Source organism: Lissotriton helveticus, chromosome 5_1 (assembly GCF_964261635.1).
Source record: "Lissotriton helveticus chromosome 5_1, aLisHel1.1, whole genome shotgun sequence".
Lineage (NCBI taxonomy): Eukaryota > Metazoa > Chordata > Amphibia > Caudata > Salamandridae > Lissotriton > Lissotriton helveticus.
The window spans coordinates 394204856-394227276 of record NC_136065.1 but is presented as its reverse complement, the minus strand read 5'-3'; the positions used below and the strand labels follow the sequence as shown (position 1 = coordinate 394227276).

The following is a 22421-nucleotide window of genomic DNA, read 5'->3' as shown; positions in this document are numbered from 1 at the left end:
AAAATTCAACATATATCTGAAGGAGGTGCTACAAAAGGAATGAAATCGTGCATACTGTCTCAGCCTGCCTGGCAGAGGTGGAGGTGGATTCTGAGAAAGTATCAATTAGCCACAATCAGCATCACGTAAAACACCCTCAAAGACAAACTACAAAAGGCTGAACCAGGCCCAAAAAAGCTGGCATTTTCTACCTGCAGAACTATACTTTTCCATTTTCTATTCTCCTCTAGGCACTGGACCTCGGATGGCATTAGTGCATGGTCATCGCCTTCTTATCAATGTCACACTGATCCTCAGATACCACCTGTTAGTGCCTTACCTGATGGCTGTCACTTTGTGCCATTCCCCATCATTCACTGGATCCTCAGACATAATGTTGGCTTCTCCGCTACCCAGCTGATAACTGCAAGAAAGATTTGATAAAAAAGTTAAACTACAGAAGTGGAAGCAGGTGGCAGTAAAGGGAGATTGGAACAGGCTAATTAGTACACATTTAACAAGTTGGGGGAACACAAAACAAACTTTAGTCTAAAAAATATTCTGCTATTTCACCAGTATGACCCAATTTCAGGCAAACCCGCATTAGGCCTCTTTTATTTACAAGTACCCCCTTTGAGCAGGAATAAAGATTTATTGTGTCCTAATTGGCTTAGAGAATTGTCAATCCTCTATTGAGCCCACACCTTGCAAAAGAACTAGTCTGACGAAGTAACCTATCCGTTTCATGTGTACTAAACATAAAACAAAGTTCCAGCTCTCATGACAAGCACAATTTGAGATCTCCCTCAGTGCTTTATAACACAGAATGTACATTCTTAGTTCCATCTGAAGTACTTTCAAATAGCATACCATCTACTAAGTGATTCCAGATTTTGTTTAGTTATTCTGCTGTTAGGAAAGATGGCCGAAAGTTCTAATAATATGACAATCTCCCATCCTACAACTTTTTGTTTATTTCTAGGGACTGCAGTGGCCATAATTGGGTGCCTGGCAACTTTATTTCTTCTGTATATAGAGATACGTTATAATAAGAACCTTGAAACCTATTGGGATATCATTCATTACATGATCATCAAAATTTGAAATAAAAAATGCTGGAATATATCTTTTATCCCAAAACATATTTTTGTCTTTGGAGACTCCTGACAAAATGTGACAAAGACTTGTGTCCTGTAGGGCACAAACATGTCAAGCAAGGGAACCTAGTATGGAGGGTTCTGGAACCATGACATTATGGCAGACAGAGGTACTGACATTCTGAGTTAAGGATGCATAACGTGGAGAGGTGGGGGTTTGTGAACAAAAATAACTCGGGTGAAGAAAGGAAAAAACCAATTACGGGCCCTACAGATGTCTGGGAGAGCCCCCACAGGTAATTCCGTGAGTAATATCGTCTTTTTTCACATACATATCCTCACGGCAGGGTGCGCCTTAGCGTGCGCATACCACCGGAGGATTACTATTGAGGTCCTGAAGAATGCTGAGCGATCCAGGCTCCATATAGCAGAAACATGTTGACCACTACCTTGTAGGACACGGGGTTTCAATTTATAAACTCTGAATAGTCCTTTTCACCTGTTTTTAACTGATGCTGGTTGGCCCTCTATTAAAGTGAATATAGGTTACAACCAGACATTTTTTAAATCACTTACATCACTACCACTATTTTTCACGTTCACAACGAATAGAACCCGCTCCGCTGTAAATCAGGCGTTGTAGCACACTGTGGGGGACATTCGGTCTCCCCAGTGGGAACCCAATGATGAAGCATGTCACCAACCAGGTTGGTGAGTGAGGGTTCTTTTAAAGAAAATATTTCTTTTCCTATCTTCATCTGAGTTATTTTTGTGGCACTTTCGTTTTTCGTCTTAGTGACAAGTTATATAGGGGAATCACGTAGAATTGGTTTCTTTATATTTTTGCACTTAATGTCACTCTTTTGTTGTTGATAATAAACTCACCAGATATAACCTAAAGAATTTCTACTTTTAGGCCTTTTTCCAGAGCCAAGAGTGTGGGAGAGTGGCAAGGTTGTACAAAGGGCTCTCTGTGACTAGAAAAATGTGTTGCAACAAAAGTCGGAACAGAAGCTAAGAAGGGAAGGATAACCCTGAGATATGGGGAGGAGGCTTTTGTGTACACATTCCTCACACACAATATTAGAGCCTTTTTCAACAGGGCACAATTGAACAAACTTTCAAACACATCTGGCTAATGATTAATAAAAAAAAAAAAACATACTGCTCTTAAGTGGTCTTTCTCTCAAGGCTTGTCTAACTGTTCACTGTTCCTTCATCAGAGGAAGATCTATCGAAGGAACCTAAAACGCATGTGTTAAAGATAATCTAATAGAAAGCAATACAGGCGTTTCTCATGCCATTGCCAATGAAGCTGTAGCAGATTTGGCCCTGGTGAAATGAGCTCTTACTCTTTCCGGAGGCTGCTTTTTGGCCAGTGAGTGGCAGATCTTGGTGTAGAGTACGATCCAAGGAGAGATGGTCTGTTTCTGCATGGCATTGCCTTTATTTACTCCAGTGAACTCCACAAAGGTCTGATAGTCGACTTAGTGTTCTTTGGTATGATCGATGTAAATGGTAGAGCTCTTGTGGGAGCTAAGCAATGGAGGCTCTCCTACTCCTTAGAGGGGTGAGGCAGAGCATAAAACACCGGCAGGGTGATGGTTTGACCAACGAGAAATGGAACCATGACTTTCAGCAAGGAGAATACTCCCACCTGCAGAACCAGCTTATCTGGAAAGATGGTGTTTCAAGTTGGGCACACTAAAAGGGCTTGGCAGGTGGGGCTACGGGAGGGGAGATGTGGTCTGAGCTGCTCACTCACCTTGACCATATGGGTCGATGGGCGTCACAGCTGTGGCCACGAATCTGGGGGGCACCTTGCTGAGGCTGAATTGGTTGGCGGTATGGGTAACCTCTGTCGAAACTGTGAAAGGAATAGTAGGGCTGATAGGCTTTGCAAGGAAGGGCAGACAAGTCCAGGGAATGTGAAGTGGCCCTGCTCACTTTGAACCGCTCTAAAACGGAATCTACCAAGTCCCCAAACAGGTGAGTCCCGTCAAACGGCATATCCATGAGAGATGATTGGCAATCACCTGAAAAACTCATTTACCACAGCCAGGCAGGGTGGCAAAAACGTATGCCGGTACCAATGCTCGCCTGATGGAATCAGGCGTGGCCAATGCCACAACAAATTGTGAACTTGGCTGCATCACAACCATCTAGTATAGCTTCGTTGAGGCCTGGACAGAGGTCTTCCGGGACGCCTAGCATGAGTTGAGCCACCAAATACCAAACATCATAGGAATAGCGGCCCAGCAGGCAACTAGCATTGGCGGATGTGAGTGCCAAACTGGTGGAAGAAAATACACTAATTTCAAAGGTTTCTACTATTTTGGACCCCCTTATCGGCGGGAGGTGTTTGGAAAGTGCCTGGATTAGTCTGGCTTATCGATACCTGTTCGACTAAGCTCTCGCAAGAGGTGTGCTGCGACAAAAATGTAGGGTCGCCCGGGTCAGGTTGGTGGCATCGTGCAATTTGGCAATAGACCAGGAGGCCAGGGCAAGTTTTTGCCCAGACCCCTAAAAGGGTATCAGTAAGGGGCAGGAAGGGCCCAAGTCCCATTGGATTCTCTGTTCTACTTCGACTTATCTTAAGATTTGGAACAGGACCGAGACTACCGTTGGACTTGGACTGGTCACGACGTGGGGTCTTCCAATGCTTGGCAACATAGAGTATCGCCTCACGGTCCCTTATGGCCTTTGGGTTTATGCAGTGCAGTCACTGCAGATCTTGGGAGTTGTAGCTCTACCCCAGGCACAGTAAGCAAACTTGGTGAGGATCTGTTATGGACATTGCTTGCGGCAGTTCTTACAGGGTTTGAAACCTGTCGTCTTGGGAGGAGACATTCCTCATAATCAAAAACCTTTTGGCAAGAAATTATCTCCAAGTTATGTAAGGAAGCTCAGGATCCCAATCTAGTGGAGCAGGAAGAAAGGAACTTATGTCAGTGTGCAAGATTAGTGCCTATATGGGCACAGATGTCATTTTCGGCACACAACAGTATCAGTGCCAACTACCGGCACACAGAAACACTGCTCAATAGTTTCTGAATCCAGTCTGATGCCTCTGGAATATCGAAAAGGAAAGGTGCAATAAGATATCTCAATCAGAATGGAGCTAAACAGGGGCATCACCCATTGCCACTGAAGTTAGTTTACTTCTGAACGTTGTCCATGCCCTCAAGCATGAAACTCAGTAGTAATCAAGCACACAAGTATGTAGATGTCTAGTACTGGAGCATTTTTAGATGCAAAAAGAGCTGTCCATAGAATGCGGAGTTCAGAGAAAGGTGAGGAACCTGCGGTTTGATAGAGTATAAACCAGAAAGAGTGTTATCTAAAGTACCTTTTTCTTCTGATGGACACTTCTAACCGCAGATACCTCCCAAGGTGGTGAGTCTGTGGAATGGCTCAACCTAGAAAATCTTGCAGGCCAGAGTGGGGAAAATGCCTATCCTGATGGACTTGGATGTCCAGGTTATTGGTGCTTAGTGCAGATGTTCATGAATGAATGCCCACGTAGCTGCATGACAAATAACCAGGATGGGCACTCTGCTTGCCAATGTAGTGTGGGCAGCCTTGCCTTGGTCTTTGTGGAATGAAGTGTTAGACCTTCTGGGGACTGCTTCTTAGTCAGTGCATAGCAGATCTTAATGCAGAGGTTTGTTTCTGCACAGCCTTGCTCTTCTTTGCCTCTTATAACCCCACAAAGAACGGATCATCCACCTGATGCACTTTGGTATGATTGGTGTAGAAAATGAGTGCTCTCTAGGGGCTTAAATGATGGAATCTTTCTTCCTGTTTCAAGGGATGAGGAGAGGCAGAGAAAGTCAGAAGAGTGATGTATTGCCTGAAATAGAAAGCCATTACAACCTTCGAAAGAAAGCCCACCCTGGTCATTGGCACCAGCTTGTCCAAAATGTCCTTCTGGTCAGACCTGGATGGCAAGGCAGTAGTGCTCGATGAATCTGTGCACTTATGCCCATGCTGTAGCCTGACAGATATCCAGGGTAAATTAAAAAGAAACAATTGATGGCAGTGGTTCATAACAGCCAGCACCTCTGAATTTGTTGGCCACAAAGTTATTAAATGAACAGGATATTTTCCAGCGTGCTCGATGTCTAACACTGTGCCATCCACAATGCTACTCTATATACAGGAAATCCTCTATATATACAAAACAATATATTGGTTGATAGAGCACAACACAACAAAGTTACGCAACTGACTAACAAGTCAGAATTTAGTTCATCAACAATAGCAGAACTCCAGTGATATGAACAATAAGTTTATTCTAATCGCAGATCTTCATCACTGTTGACATGTAGAAACAACAAAAGAACAGCCGACACATATTTTGTCTTGAAATGACTTTTTCAAGGCTCAAAAACTACGTTGTATCACAATTGCGATTTGGTGAAGCTTCTTTAGCTTCTCAGGATAGCGCAGAGCATAGATATAGTTGTCCAAGCTCCTGTGTTTCTAGTAGATGAGTACAAGAACACCCTCAGGGTCTCGACCAGCACCGAAGACCCCTCAGCACCGCCGAACACCTGCACTTCCAGATCCACACTGATCCCAACAGCACCCTCAGAGGAACTCTCGTCTTCAGACCCCCGGGACCCCAGCCTCAGTTCAGCGACTCCATCCCTGACTTAGTCAGCACGCACGCCCTAGCCTCCATAGACTACATCCTCCTCGGAGATCTGAACTTCCACCTCGAGAACAACAACGACACCAACTCCACCACCCTGATTGACAACCTCCCCAACCTCAGTCTCAGACAGCTCGTAACAACACCCACCCCCTCCCTTGGCCACACGCTTGACCCCCATCTTCTCCGCAAGCCCCCACGTCTCCTTCAGCCACACCAACGAACTCCACTGGACTGACCACCGATGCATCCACTTCACCTTCCGGAAACCCACCACGCACCACCATACTCAACAGATCCCCGCCACAGCTGGAGGAAAATCACGGGAGACCAGCTAGACACCATCCTCGCCCGAAGCCCACCTGCCGATCCCACCAACAACACCGCTCGCAAAATCAGGTGCTGGATCGATGACTGCGCCAACACTCTCGCCCGATCAAGAAACCCTCCAACAGACGGATTGACAAGAAGGCCAGCTGGTTCACCGCGGACCTCCAGGTCTCCAAGCAAACCCACCGGAAACTAGAGAAGAAATTGCACTGTGAACAGACACCGGACAACTACGCAGCCCACAAGAACGCCATCCGCAGACACCATCGCCTCTTCAGAGCCACAAAATGGGCCTCCTTCAAGGACCGCCTCGACAACAACGCACACAACAGCAAAGAGCTCTGCAACATCGTGAAGGAACTCTCCAACCCCAGCTCCAACCCCAACGACATCACACCATCGCAAGACCTGTGCGACTCCCTTGCCACCTTCTTCCATCGCAAGATCGCAGACATCTATGACAGCTTCAACAACCTGACCGCCCAGACAGCCACCGACACCTGAGACCCCACAGCCACCACCCACATCAACCCCCTGCTCACCTGGACCAACATAAACGACGATGACACCATCAAAATCATGAACACCATCTACTCAGACCAATGCACGCACCACATCTTCAACAAAGCTAGCAGCACCATCACACCCCAGCTCCGCAAGGCCATCGATATCTCCTTCGAGACCGCAACCTTCCCGGAGAACTAGAAGAACGCAGAGATTAACGCCTTACACAAGAAACCCAAGGCGGATCAGAGGGACCTCAAGAACTTCCGGCCCATCTCCCTGCTCCCATTCCTGGCGAAGGTCATCAAGGAAACGGTCAACAGACAGCTGCCCCACTACCTCGTGGAGAACAACATCTTGGACCCGTCCCAGTCCGGGTTCCGCAGCAACCACAGCACCGAAACTGCCCTCTTCGCCACCACCGATGACATCAGGGTCCTGCTGGACAAAGGCGAAACCGCGGCCCTCATCCTCCTGGACCTATCGGCCGCCTTCGACACCGTCTGCCACCGCACCCTACGCACAGGCCTCCACAACTCAGGGATCTGTGACAAGGCTCTGGAATGGACCACCTCCTTCCTCTCCGGCAGAACCCAGAGCATCTGCCTCCCCCCTTTCCGTTCCAAAGCCTCCAAGATCATCTGCGGCGTACCCCAAGGATCATCCCTCAGCCCAACATTGTTCAACGTCTACATGGCTCTGGTCGCCCACGTCGCCCGACTGCACAACCTCAACCTTATCTCCTACGCCGACGACACCCAGCTGATCCTCTCCTTCACCAAGGACCCCCTCACCGCCAGAACCAACCTCCATGAAGGAATGAAAGCCGTCGCCGAGTGGATGAAGAACAGCCGTCTGAAGCTGAACTCGGAAAAAACTGAGGTCCTCATCCTCGGCCCCACCCCCTCAGCCTGGGACAACTCCTGGTGGCCGACTGCACTGGGAGCAGCACCAACACCCACCGACCACGCACGCAACCTGGGGTTTATCCTCGACTCCACACTCTCCATGACCAAACAAGTCAATGATGTCTTGTCTTCTTGCTTCAACACTCTCCATTGGTATCTACAGGTGGATCCCCACCGAAACAAGAAGAACGGTCACCCAGGCCCTTGTCAGCAGCAGGCTGGACAACAGAAACGCCCTCTACGCAGGAGGCCAAACTCCTGAAATGTCTACAACGCATACAGAACGCTTCTGCACGCCTGATGCTTGACATCCCCCGCCAAAGCCACATCACACCCCACCCGAGAGACCTGCACTGGCTTCCCGTCAACAAGAGGATCACCTTCAAGCTCCTCACCCACGCACACAAGGCACTCCACAACACCAGACCAGCGTACCTCAACAGACGACTTACCTTCTACACCCCGAACTGCCAGCTCTGCTCCGCCGACCTCACCCTCGCCACGGTCCCCCGCATCCGAAGAGCGACCACCGGAAGCAGATCGTTCTCCCACTTTGCCGCCAAGATCTGGAACACCCTCCCCCTCCTCCTACGGCAGACCCAGGGCTTACTAGCTTTCAGAAGGCTACTCAAGACCTAGCTTTTCGATCAGTAGCAGCACCCCTCCAAACCTAGAATGTCCTGAACATGTTGGTCTGGAGGATAAGCTCGAAAATGCGCAGAGTCTAGAATGGCTAAAAGGGAACCTCTGTAAAGGAGTCCGGTGTGACTTCAGCACATTGTTTGTGAACCCAAAAGATGTAAGAAGGGTTGCCATTGTTTGGAGGTGGGCTATGACTAGATCAGCAAGCCCGCCTTCAGCAGGCAGCTGTGGAGGTACAGGAACACGGATATTCCCAACCTCTAAAGATATGCCTCTACCACCACCATCACCTTTGTGAACACTTATGCATCCAAAAGGGGTCACAGAAAACTAAGTGCTTATGGCCCATACTGCACCACAGTTAGCGCCTGTGGACCTGCAAGGAGGAAACCTAGAAAAAAAACGCTGTGTAGGTCAACACTACCATCTTGTCTCCTGTGTCCGGGGTAAAGAGAACATGGGCGAAGGTGAGTATCTTGAATTTGTCCATCTACAGGAAGAAGTTTAGAGGGCAGAGATCTAAGATGGGGCGATGGCCTCTGCCCTTTTTCAGCACTATGAAGGAGTGGGATCAACACAGTTCCTACTTCTGAGGCTGGGGCTCTTTGGCTCCTTTGGCCAAGGGAGCCTGCGTTTCCTGCTGCAAAACAGACATGTGTTCCTCTATCGGCTGCGTTGATAGGGTGGCAAATGTGGCAGAGTACTAAGGAATGGAAGGATCCATGCATCCACAGTGGTGTCTTGCCACCCTGGAGGAAATGTCTGATCCAGCCTCTTACAGAGTAGGTGTGTTTTGAAAAGTAAACACTAAAGCAGTTGTTTTGAGGTTGCCGGAGGGGTGGGGCACCGAGCTATATGTTGTCCCTGATGCCCTGAAGATGTCTCTGGGTATTGCAGTCTCAGCCAGGAAACAGCTGAGCATGCTGTTGTGCCAGCAGTGGGGTGTGGCACTGGCAGTATCAAAAACCCCTAGTGTAGACATTTAAGTGCAAAACTGCTGAAGAAATTGTCTGGTAGTGATAGACGGCCCTAGGGAACACGGTCAATTAACTCTTCTTAAAGTGTTCCAGGGCATGGAAGGCTTTTCCAACAACATGGCGAGAGCCATGAAACTGCATGTCCATCAAAGATGTATGGACATCCCCAGAAAAGCTCGTAGACCTCATCCAGGGATTACATAGAAACACCACACTCTTGCTTGACCCAGGCAGTCAGTAGTGTTGAAGCCGGACTGAAACAAATTTTGCTGCATTACGGCCGCAGAACATGGTTTAGGCTATAGACACACATGGGTCCTCTGGAAATCTGTCAGGAACTTACCAACTACATCTCAAAGCATAACTGTAGCAGTCTAGAAGGCAGCTGCCATAGACTGGGAGCAAAGCAAGACTATTAGATGAAAACGTGTGTGCCAAAAGTTTCTCTGTTCTTAGACTCATGGTCAGTAGTCATTGTGGGAAAGGCATTAGGTTTGACTCTGCTAGTAAACGCCCAGGCTCTCAGGAATAGGGAATTGTGAGAAAAAAAACAGTATAGTCTGGTGCCGGTCTGTGGTGGTGAGCTACTGGTATATTAACTTGGAGCACATAACATGTGCCTCAGAGGCTATCCATTAAGGCCTCAGAGGCTATCCATTAAGGCCTCATCGATTGACAAGAGAGGTTCAGTAGGTGCCTTACCTGGTTGAGTAACCTCTGTAAAGAGATTAGTTTTGACCTCCATTGTAGAAAGCTGAAAGTTAAGGACCTCTGCAACCCGCCTCATGACCACAGCAAAAGAACCCCTCTCCTCAGTGGAAGGAGAGACAAGCTCAGTGTCTGTGGAAGTGTCCAGACCTCTAACATCCTTAAGATTGACATACCCATTGTCATCATATTGAGGGGCAAATTTGTCCCCTTCATTGTAGTATTTTTCAGAATCCAATCAAACATCTGATATGAGGTATAAACTCTGCTGTGTAAGGACAAGGTATTGGAGCCTTACGGGTTGCTATAGGCTGCACCCCAGTGGGATCAGAGTGCAGCCTCTATCAATTTGAAGCCATCTCGGATTCGCAAATTACTATAGGTAAGGACTCATATATTGGTGCGGGAGTCTATGAGAAAGAAACTGGTGCAAAAGTGGCACCAGAACAGAAGTCTGTACCAAACCAGTGTGATACCCAAAGTGACTTCAAGAGTCTCAGATAGCAAACCAGCTGGTGGGCTCTGACGGGAGGCTGCTGCAGATAATTGGAGTCTGAAGGCGCTCCAGAGGGAGCTTGAAGCATGCCAAATATATGCAGCATGGCCTCCTAAAGGCTTCTATTTTAAGTGACTTAGTCAATGGACCTGGGTTGCATCCAGACCAAACTCTTTGTCGGCCCGGGAGTTGAGGAGTGAGACCTGGAGGCATGCTGACACACTTGCGCCCACTCTGGAGTTTAAAAGTGGCGGAAAGCGGAAGATTCCTGCTTTTACTTCTTGTGCTTCTTTTTCGACCTACCCAAGAGTTTCATTGTGACAAAGTATTGATGTGGGAATGACTTCAGGAATGTGACCTTTAATTCGACTTCAACCATTCACAGCACGGAGTCTTCTGATGCTTTGGGACATTGAATTTCACCTCAATGTCTTATATGACCTTCAGGTTGTTGTGGGCAGTTGCCACAGGTGTTGGAGTCATGCACCTCCCAGGAACCACAGGCATTCTCCATGGGGATCTGTCACAGACATTTGTCCATACAAGGTTTAAACCATGTCATTTTAGGAGGTGGCATTGTCCCTTGCAAACTGGCAAAAGAAAGTAAAGGAGAACATTATCTGCCAAAGATGAGGAGTTAGCTCTGGGTCAGAATTTGAAGGTGCACAATTATTGTATTTTTAATATTAGTATTTTACTAGATCTTTTGCAATGTTAGTTTTTCTGTAGGTCTTGCTTATTGTTTATTATGATAAATTTTCAATAAAATATCTTGAACTAAAAAAAAAAGGAATTTGTCAGAATTCTAGGTCTTATCTATTTTGGACTCCTATTGATATATATTTATCAAATTAATAATATCTTCATTGCTTCTCCACTTTATTGTTCTATTACTATATATATTGATATTGTATAGTAGCTCTTTTTATCAACTATTACGCATTCGATATTATAAGTTTCCCTCTCCTTCCTTCCCCTTTTTAAGTTTTCTATGCATACATTTACCTTCCTTTATTGAAAATGATTTAGCAATTATTGTATATTTAGTATTAGTATTTTACTAGATCTTTTGCAATGTTAGTTTTTTTCTGTATGTCTTGCTTATTGTTTATTATGATAATTTTCAATAAAATATTTTGAACTCAAAAATTATTTGAAGGTGCAGAACGAAAGGAGCTGATGTCAGTGAGCCTGTGTGGTACTGATCTGTGGCCTTCTCATCACTTCCGGAGCAGAACTATGTTGGTGCGTAGCCGCATGACGCAACCTACCAGTGTGCAGGAGTACTGCTTTTGAGTTTCCGGCTCCAACCTGACACCTGAGCGAATATTCACAAAGTGAGGAAACTGAAGTTAGAAGAATCCATCAGAAGACTATAGTTTTAGGAGGTGATATTCCCCTAATACACTGAAAAACTGTGAAAATAGCTTATCAGCTGATGAGAAGAAAAAAAGAGTTACGAGTTCCAGATCTGCATACAAAGGCAAGGAAGGGACCGACATCAGCATCCATGGGTGGAGCTTATGTATAGCTTCAGGTGTCACTTCTGTTGTGAAGTGAACTCAATGTGGAGCCACACAACACCACCGACCAGCATACAGGGGTTATGCAGAAAATTCTTCTTGATTCAGTATGATGCCTGGGAATATTCATAAGATGAAGAATCTGCAGTTAAAAGTATCCATCAAAAATTACATCTTTTGCAGCGAACGGCCGTCAGAAATGCAAGAGTAAAGTTAGGCCATAGTGTTAGGGGGGTCAGATAAACTAAAACATATGCCGCAGAGGAGAAGGTTGATTTGAAAGATTTTGGCTTAAGTTCTGGTAAAAGATTGCCAGACCTTGATAAAAGGTTTGACCACTCAATGCATTTATTGGTGTGCCCCACCACGTCGTCTGTTGCTTTTGACAACATCTTGGTTCCACCAAGTCATTTACCAAGATATAAAAAACAAACTACTTTTCTTACCTAAAGACCAGGTGTCCGTCTTTAAGTCCAATGCTGATGAAGTCTTTTGCCTTCCCATGTTCTTTCTCCTCCTACAAAAGAAGCATTTGTGTACAGCATGACTGGATAAATAATATAAGCAATGAAAAAGCAGTTGATCTCTGATTTCAAATATGTTAGAAAACACTAAACCACTGAATGTACCAATAATATATAAACCTCATAAAAAATCTATTTGTTATGGTGATAAAGCGACAAGAGATAGTATGTGGTGCATAATAAACAAACACCACTCATGTACACAAGGTTCATGGTGAGAAAACATCTAATAAGGTTTAAGACGCCATGCTGCCACACTTAACTCAAATGTTTGATATTAAAACGTTATAAAAGGTGGTTTACAGAGAGGTTAACACTACTCTCATTTAGCAAAGGAGCCAAGATCTAGGCACAAATTAATGCGATACACAAGTCTTTCACTGAATGCACATTTTAGCACAAAAAAATTGAAAGAACTGTTAGTCTGGTCAAAGAGTCAGGCAACGGACAGCGTTAAACAAGTCCAGCAGTGAGTGGGACACTCAAAATTTCCAACAGGCTGAAAGGCAGTAACTTGCACAGTACTTGCAAATTAGGCTACTGAGATTGACACAGACTACAATGTAGGTTATCAGGAGGCAGAGATTGACATAAGCAAAGGTCCAAAGTAGTAAAGAGCAAGTTCTAAACTCTTACAAGTGAAACTGGGGATTAGCAAGACACAACGTGATCATACAAGACCATTGGGGTAGGTATGGTTCTAGCTGTGACACTTCCCTTCAAGGTGTTCATTCTTCATCTTGAGGGCCATCGACATCAATCCCAATCGAATCTTCCAACATGCTGCCCCCTCCCCTTGATGAAGTTAATATTTCTTAAGTGCTAGAACTATAAATACCTTGTTAGTATCATGCTCATCATGGGTAGCCTCATCTGTTACCTGAAGGAGAGATGCGGTACATGGAAGTGAACTCTGTTACATGCACATAACCAGCAAGCTACATGCAATAGTTAGATAAACACAAGCGAAATACAGCCAATAGCCTTGAATTGCCAAGGGAGCAAATGATCATGGTAACTTACTAATATCAAATATTCTCCAAAAATGCCTTGAATAGGGTTGATTGCCACCATTTATTGCCAAAACATATAGTTGAAATGTCACCTACGCCCATTCATGGCATGCTATTTATGGCATCTTATTACAAGGCTCATATGATTAATTGTTGTAAAAAACGTAATCAATATCTCACTTTGCTACAAGTATATCATAAGGTTTCAGAACAGTTTAGAGGGGGGTCAAGACAACTTTGTTGTGTCCTAAGCGCTGGGCACAAGTAGTTGAGATCGCCTAATGGGAATTGAATTGGTAACCGAGCATTCATGCATTCTACAGAGCAGCTTAGAAATCTCAGTAGTTTTAGATGGTGAGAGTGGGAAAAGGCCCAATCAAGTTCTTATGTCTCAGAAACCAAAAGCTCACCAACTAAAATGTTCTTTGTGCTGTTTCTACTTCCCCAGGTTGCACCAAAAATTCAATATTCAGAAATAAAACCTGCATGAAAAGTAACCTGACTTATACCTAGGGATTATTCGCTCACCTAATATTTGTATTTGAATTACATACTCTTTACGCACAATCATCTGTCTGCCTTAGTCCCTCTGAGTGTACCCTACACTTTTACAGCCCTGCTGCCTTACTCACTTCTAAACTTCAGTAAACTAACCATATCTCACTTTGCAAATCAAAAATCTTCTGAGTAACCATTCCTGCAATACCTAACCTTTGTTAACCCATCTACTCATCTGACTTCTTAAATCACTATTTCTTCTACAGTGTACCCTCATCTTGCAACCACACAACATCTAACCTCCCACAATATTTAATTATCCCATGTTGTTCCCACTTGCATGAACTCACTATAATATTTACACCTAACTCCTATTAACTTAATTAACCATTATAAACTGTAGCAAATTATTCAGTTTCTTTAAAGCACAAGCCTAACCGATAACCAACAAATTTCTAACAATTATTAATAACTACTAGGCTAACCACTACGCTTAGGTTACGGAGTAGTGTGCTACCCACCACAAAGTGATTCAACAGTTTGTTAGGGTGGTAAACATATAAACGCAATTACAATACAATATTAAAAGTCATGGAAAACCACTGTGACATGGACTTCAAACCAAAAAGAGATTTTCTGTCATGCAAGCACCTGTCAAAACAAACATTATGGCTAGAAATATTAGCCATAAACAAGGATCCTCACAGTGTCTCACAAAGTAATGAAGTGTGGGTCACCAAAGAAGATTTGTTCCCAATGCCAAATCCTTGGCTGTTACAATGGCATTGGTCTTTCTTTCAAAAGGCAGATTAACAAAAGCCTGACCAGACAGATGCAAAATGTGTCTTCTGAGCAAAGTTGAGACCACTTTTAAGCTCCATCTTCCACACAATGTTTAATCCGTTAAGCTCCTGCTCAGTATCCTTATCAATGTCCTCTCAGTGACCTCAATGTCGCCACCCGCCACCGACTAAAAGCTGGTGTGTGTCTGTCTATCTCACCACTAGCAAACAGACACAATCATATCATAGTCGTACTTAGTTATTACAAGCGGCTCATCTTTCTGCCTTGTATCAAACTTAAGCCAATGCACATTGTTTGCAAAGCTGTGTGCACAAAGAAAATAGAACACCAAATTTCCTTTATGGACAGCTCACATTGTCTGTATGCTCCTCCTTGTTTGTGCAAACCTACATGCCTTTTGTAAATATTCTACTGTGCCTCTGTTACTGACACCACATATTTGAAGTAATCTGTGATAAAGAACTATCCCCAAATTGAAAGACCCTCCATTTTTCCTGTTATATCACCCATCAGTGACCATGCACTACAGGACAGTGAAGCGTACTTGGAGGTCACCCTTCATGGGATTCTTACTGCTATGGTAAACAACGAACTACATAGAACTCACCAACTGAGACACAAGTGAGAGAACATACATCCTTCATTCGCTGTTGAGAAGTCTTGTAATGTTTGATAATTAGCAGAAGTTCGGTTTGAGAGCAAGCAAGCTTCTCACTGTTACAAGCCTTCTCAATTCATGACACTAAGGGGCCCATTAGGATGGCGGGCGGATCGCCCCCGCCAGGCCACCGCCGGCCTAGTGGGGGCGATCCGCCCGCCATCCTTCCTCTGAAAACCCCCCGCCATATTAGGATGGCGAGGGGGATCGCGGCGAACAGTAAGTCCGTCTGCCGCTTTTCCACCACGGTCGCAAAGGCGACCGGGGCAGAAAAGGTATAATATGGTGGCAGTGTCTATGAGACACCGCCAGCCATATTATGATGGGCCAATTTGAATGCCTTTAGGCATGCGGAGAATCCCTGCGGGGGCCCGTTGCGGGCCTCCAGGGACTCCGGGAGGTGCACATGGGGGGTGCCTATGGTACCCCCCCGCATTTCAAAGTGCAACATGGCAGGCACCGCGCGGAGCCTGTCATGTTGTGCTCTGAAATGCACAATGTGGGGGTGGAGTGGGTGTGAAGAGGGGGTGGCCTACAGCGTTTCTCCGTACAATCGGCACAAGGAGCTGTGACGGACCGGAAACGCTGAACAGCAATTAAGTAAACGTGCAAGTTCGCCAAGCAGGTCAGTTAAAAATGATAGAGTGCTTTATTCTAAAAGTCCCAATCCTCTCCCCATGTGTCTGCTGCCCACCAGCGACAGCACTGGAAGGTTAAAGAAAATTGAGCCCAAAGAAGTGTGCAAATGTGCAAATACGCCGGACGGTCAATTAAAAGTTCATAAAACTGCTTTTAAAACCCAGGCCTAACTCCAAAGTTTCCCCTGCCTACCAGCGGGAAACAGGCCTTCAGTCCCTAAAATCAAGAGAATTGAGCAATGCTGAATTGTAAAAATAGGGCAAAACCTAAAGTGTCACCTTGTCCTTTTAAATAAGAACAGTCTCTTGCACAGTATGTCCTGTGAGCACTAACTTTTTTGGAACAAAACTAAGAAATTAGTCCAAATACCGATACTTTCTCCCCAAAGTACTTTCTGGGAACAACTTTTGATATGCTTAGATGCTGTCCCCTCCCAAATTACTAAAAAAGTAGAAATCAACTAAAATGTGTAAACATGAACATCCGTAACACTCCGTTTTACTCTGATTACATTGTAGTTACCCCTGAGGAAGACCTGTATGTGAAAACAGTGCACCCCCAGCCACCATTTTGTGTTCACAAGCCAGTGAAACAACCCCCCCGCCCCCCTTTCCCCCCCAGCAACAGGGATTCTACATCAGAGGGTGCCAGCAGACCATTGGTTATTCGGCTACCAGGCAAGTCTGAGCCCTCCTCTCACACCTGCCAAGGCCCCTTAAGGCCTTGCTGGGTGCACCCCAAATCATTCTCCTCCATCTTGTGAGTTGCAGCCTACCTGTGCCCCAGATTGCAGTGAGCAGAGTCCAGGAAGTGGTAAGGAGACAGACTAGTGCTGTCTCTTCCCAAAACAATAGTTGTTTAAAAAACGATTTTCCCTTTCTGTGATTACTGTCTTTGTCTGTGGTTGTTATAGTTTAAAATTATAGTTTTGACCTGCCTGTGATTGCATATTTTATCACCTGTTTTGTGTTTTAAACTTGTGGTTTTCCCTGCCCATGATTGCTTCCATTTAACGTGTTGAATTGTGGGACTTGCAGTCCAACCTCTGTGGTTTATCCCTCTCATTCCTTGGTGACAATTCTGTTTTCCCTCCAAATTTCTCCTTTGCCATGTGCTAAGACCTGTCTTTGAAAACAGTGCACAACCAGCTACAATTTTGTGTTCAAAAGCCAGTGAAACGAGCCCCCTTCCACCCCTCCCCCAGCAACAGGGATATTCCACATCAGAGGGTGCTTCTGTGAGCTGTTTAAACTGTGTTCACTAGGGCCTGTGCACTATGTTTTTTGGCCAGCAGAGGGAGTAAAGTTTTATTCAAACAGTATTGTTAGATTTCAAGTTAGTGAAGCCTTTACCTGCAGAAGTCCACAAGTGTGGATTGAGCCTGTCTGTCTCCTAGGAGACTCTGAACAGGAGTAGTAGCTTCCAACTCCCTGGCCAGCAAACCTTGTCGGAGGTCGCTAGGACCTTATATGGTCTGCTAGTGGTTGGTACATGTGTATACTGATTGGTGGTTGTATCTGATGTTTCTATTGGATTAGGGTTAATGTCCTCATTGGTTGGGTATTTGAGGGTTCTTATTGGTTTCTGGGTCTGTGATTCAATCATTGTAGGGTTGGGGCTAGGGCTAGGATTTCTATTGGAAGTAGGGACTAGGGCTTCCTATGTTATTGGAAGTAGGGTGGGACTAGGGCTAGGGTTAGGGTTAGACCTTTAATTGGAAGTAGCTATTAGGGCTTCTGGTGTGATTGGTTGCTGGACTAGCTGTGGGACTAAGAGTAGGGTTATGCTTTCTATTGGAAGTAGGGACTAGGGCAACCTGTACCATTGGTTGCTTTTACTTGGGTTAAGACTACTGGTAGGGCTATGGCCTTTATTGGACGTAGAGATCAGGGCTAAGATTGGCAGTAAGGTCCTGGTCTCCTATTGGTTCAAGATGTAAGGGCTAGTGTTATGATTGGATAGTGTTAGGGCTAGGGTTCCCATTGGCTGAAGGGGTCACCTGATTACTAGGCTTTTAAAAGGATAGGCTTAGGGCATCTCAGCCGGGGCGTCGATGCTAAGGGCAGAGAGGACAAGGGCAGTTGCCTGTTTGAGCCTGTTAAGGGCAGAGAGGACAAGGGCAGTTGCCTGTTTGAGACTGTTAGAGACTGGTCAGGACTAAGGCCAGAAATGCTGCTCTTTTTCTCATTTAGCAATACCTAGCCCACACCATCCACATCCACAAACAGAGCAACACACTCACACCAAATGTACACCATGCACAACACTATGCACAGATTAATGTACCAGCATGCACCAGAAACCCAACCAAACATCATCTAAACACCTTACTATCCCAACTACCACACATATACACCATCACCTACAAACAGTACACAACTCTATCCTATACCACTAACCAATACACTCATCACTAACACAACGCCAATCAACACCATACATAACTACATCCCTTTCAGACACACTCTCCCTAATTACACCTAACAGACCACCTTTTATCACTAACATATAATGATCCTTCCATCAGTTGTCCAACAAACACCCTCCTCTCCCTTCTACCATAATAACACTAACACACAACACACACTGCACACCACCACATCTTGTAACTCTTGCAACAAATCAGTCTAAGATAAACACGCTCACCTCTACTTCATTCCCTCCTACACACAACATACACTCTACTCATAAACACATCACCACCCCTCTACGTCACAACCTCCTCTCACAAACAATACTATACAACCAAATCCAGTGCATGAAACATATACATCAGCACCCCTTTTCACTACTCCTCAAAAGCAAAACATATCACACACACCAGCACAACAAGATCTTCAAAGCGCAACACCTCATAATACTTACCATCACAAAATACATGCATAAATACCCACCTTTCAAACCACACAAAGGAACAAACTCAAATGCCAAGCTTTCACTCTTCCACCAAACCTAACAAAAATGCAGCAATACAGCACGTCTCTTCTAACCGCCTCTCATCCATTGGACAATTTATAACATTACTACATGACCCACATGCCCCACCACCTTCCCTGACTCATACACCTTCCGCCTTAAACACACGCAAAAAATATAAGCAACATGCCACACCTCACAACTTTGCTTCCCCAGGTCTTCTTCACAACAATGTTACACCACAAAAGCAACACAGCACTCCAACTCACTCTCAAACACCATCTTCAACACATACACACGCAGACCCATAAAAATGCCTTCTTAGCATGCTGGATGAGGAACACGATGCAGAACAGCTACACGATTGCTATCCTAATACAGCTAATACCAGCACTAAAAACACAACTGCTACAAATAAGATTCAAATGAGTAGCCTGAAATTCTTCAATAAACAAAGCAAATCAGTCACATTAAATTATGTCAGCAAAACCACCAATGAAGTTTATTATTTGTACTAAACACATCCCATTAGCTGCACAATGTAGAAGAGTGTTTTGCCTATGCAAACTCAAATCTGAGTACTTTAATGAGCACATGTATAATTTTCAAAAGAACGGTGTGCAATGTAAGCAAACCTTTCGCCCATAAATATTTGTGAATCCAGAACTTTTAAATCTATTTGAAGTTTGGATTCATGCCTTGTAACAAAACATGTCTAAATTAAAATGGAGTCTTGTCGAATGCCAGTCAGTTATGCCTAGAGATGTAAAGAGCATTCCTTCTGCCACTTTTAATGCAACAAATGATTCAGTGTTATTTTTGGAGGAAATATACTTAAGCTTTTTTTCTAAATCGTTTAATTAATCAAATGAAACTGTGTAACCAACTCACCAGAAACGTAACACAATGAACAAAATTAAAATTTTCCATTTCTTGAAAAAATTTATAAAAGGAACATGATGGGTGCTGCTTGCATTCTGGTAAATGGGAAAAACATCTGTCCAAGATGCTTAATGAAAAAATTAAATGTTAATGTCCCAAGCCTATTGATGTTACATGGAACCTATCAGCAATTATTATACACCTAGGAGTGTGAGTCACATGCTCTCCAAAAATGCCCACACTGTTTTGATGGAAACCAAAAAGCGAAGTTAATTCTACATATTTCATATGTATTCATTTGGTACATGTTTATCATGAACCCAGTTTACCAACTGCAAAACATCTGTACTCACCACACCCTGCCACATGATAACACCATTGGATGAGGTGGTACGAACTTCTAGTTCAATTGTCTCAGGAGCTTCCGGCCGGCTGAAACAACAAACAAAGTTGGCTCTTTTTAATCAATTTAATGAATAGGCTTATCTACTAGTGAAACAAGCTTTTCTTTGTATGCATTGGCAAGTGTAGAAAGAAAAATCTCACATAGAGGTGAAAGACGGTTACTAAGGTAGATTGGATACAAATTATTTTGATAGGGCCCTGAAACCAATATGAATTTCTGTTTTCTTCTTGAGATTGTCAACTCAACACACCCGGCCAGAGGCAAATGTAAATGAGCACTTGATTTGTTATGTTCGATATGTATAATTCTCTGCTTAGAAAGTATCAGGAAATTAATAATCTTCTCGCCCTCCTATAGAATTTCAGACAGTGATGGGGATTCCATGTCCCCATGAAAACATGTTGTAGGGGGGGCATTCAAAGGGAAACAGACGGCTATTTATTGGACAAAATCTGTGCAGATAGGGGTCAAGCAGCAAGGAAAAGCAATTGCACGGTAATATGTTGCTAACTGCATTTATGAACTTTCACGATCCTGTTAATTGCTCTGTAATGGACAATGGAATCATATTAAGTAATTGATCAAACTGATAATTATATATTTGTTAAGTATACAATTGGATTAACAAAGATAATGGCCTACAACCAACAAACATGATACTATGGAAAAATAACATCTAACCAAAACATAGTTAAAACATTCATCATTGCTGTAGTAGATGGCACGCAGCATTTTACAATCTGTTCTTATCCAGTAATGACCATGCCGCATTTTTTATTCAATTGGTAAGAAAAGGCCGGGGACACAAGATGTACCAAACAAGGGAATTTTCCCACACAATGAAAATATCTCCACAGGATTACAACGCAGTCTTTTGGATGATGTATAAGTAGGTGCAGTCAAACAACCAGAAAAAAACCTCTGCAGGGAAGCATATTCTTGGAACTTTCTCAAGATGCTGTTCTGCAGGAGATGGTTATTACACACACATATTTCACTGTTAAGCAAGTGCTATATATAATATTTGGCAACGTTTTAAATGAGAAATTAAACTGCTAAAATGTTCTTTTTCTGCTCTTAGTGCAGGATGCTAGATAGAAAATGCATGCTTCTGTTACACAAATATGGACTTTGAAAGGGATGAATATTTATAAGTGTACTTTAACATTCTCCAATGAGGAATTACTCCTCCCAGTTACTGTTTTAGATACCGAAAACATTACGATTTTGGTCAATGGCTATATTTAGGACTCTTCCTCCACCTGGTCACTATTGTATGAATTACTCATTAACGTTATTAGGGTTCATTGGATGTTAGCTACAGTCAAGAAATTAAAGGTAATTGACACTGCAAGGATTGGCTAATATAGAACTTTTAGAGGCCTATTGCTGCTGGTAATTTTGGTTTTATATACAACAGTTATTGTTGTTTAACAATTCACTTGATGCTTGCAATTTCATATCTTAGTTATGAAATTAATAATTGAGTCTGACTTTACATTTATTAATATGTAGCTGTTTATATTGAACGTGTTAATGAACATTTTATGTTTTCTGAGCGGTTGTCTTGAAGAACAAGCTACTTGCCTCGGATAACACTCTTTCTGGTGGACACTTTAACAGAAGATTCTACACCTTGTGAATTTCCCCTGCAAACGCAAAAAGTAGTGCTGCACACCGATAGGTGGCGCATTGCGACTACATGCCAAGTTTGTTCCACTCGAGAAGTGACAAGCAGAACCGTATACAAGTGACAAGCAGAACCGTATACAAGTGCCACCCATGTGGGCTGACGTCAGTTTCTTGTGGAAGCTTGTCTACACTCAGACGCAGAGCCCATAAGCAGACTCAAAGGACCAGTGTGCGGATTCCTAAAATAGAAAGGTTTCAGATTGAAAAGGAGACATAGAAGAGTTAGATGGGGAAGGTAGGAGGGCGGTGAGGAAACCACAGGTAAATAGTATCTACCAGAATGAGCATTACCGAAAGTAAGTAACCGTTTCTTCTGATAGATGCTTCTGACCAAAGATTTTTCCCCTTGTCAATAGACACCAAAGCAGGACCTCCTAAAATGGTGGGCCTGTGGAATGGCTCAGTTAAAAAAGCCAAAACGTCCATCCCAATGAACCTGACTGATGGCCTTGTAACAGCTCAACAGATATCCAGGACAGGCACTTTGCATGCCAACGCAGTGGTAGCAGCGTTAGCAGAGACCAGAGTCCTCTCCTATTCATATCTCCCAGAAGTCCTCCCCGACCCA

At 44.1% G+C, this 22421-nt stretch overlaps 1 protein-coding gene across 2 annotated transcripts in view; it reads right to left on the bottom strand.

The window, feature by feature from the left end:
• Window positions 1-22421, bottom strand: part of HSPG2 (heparan sulfate proteoglycan 2) — a 948088-nt gene that overhangs the window by 5524 nt on the left and 920143 nt on the right. For both annotated transcript variants that reach the window (XM_078642606.1, XM_078642605.1), the window contains 4 exons: window positions 20109-20187; window positions 13184-13225; window positions 12268-12338; window positions 320-403 (listed from right to left, as the gene is read on the bottom strand). In XM_078642606.1, the coding sequence (XP_078498732.1) occupies window positions 320-403; window positions 12268-12338; window positions 13184-13225; window positions 20109-20187 (276 nt within the window). The remainder of the gene's footprint in view (window positions 1-319; window positions 404-12267; window positions 12339-13183; window positions 13226-20108; window positions 20188-22421) is intronic.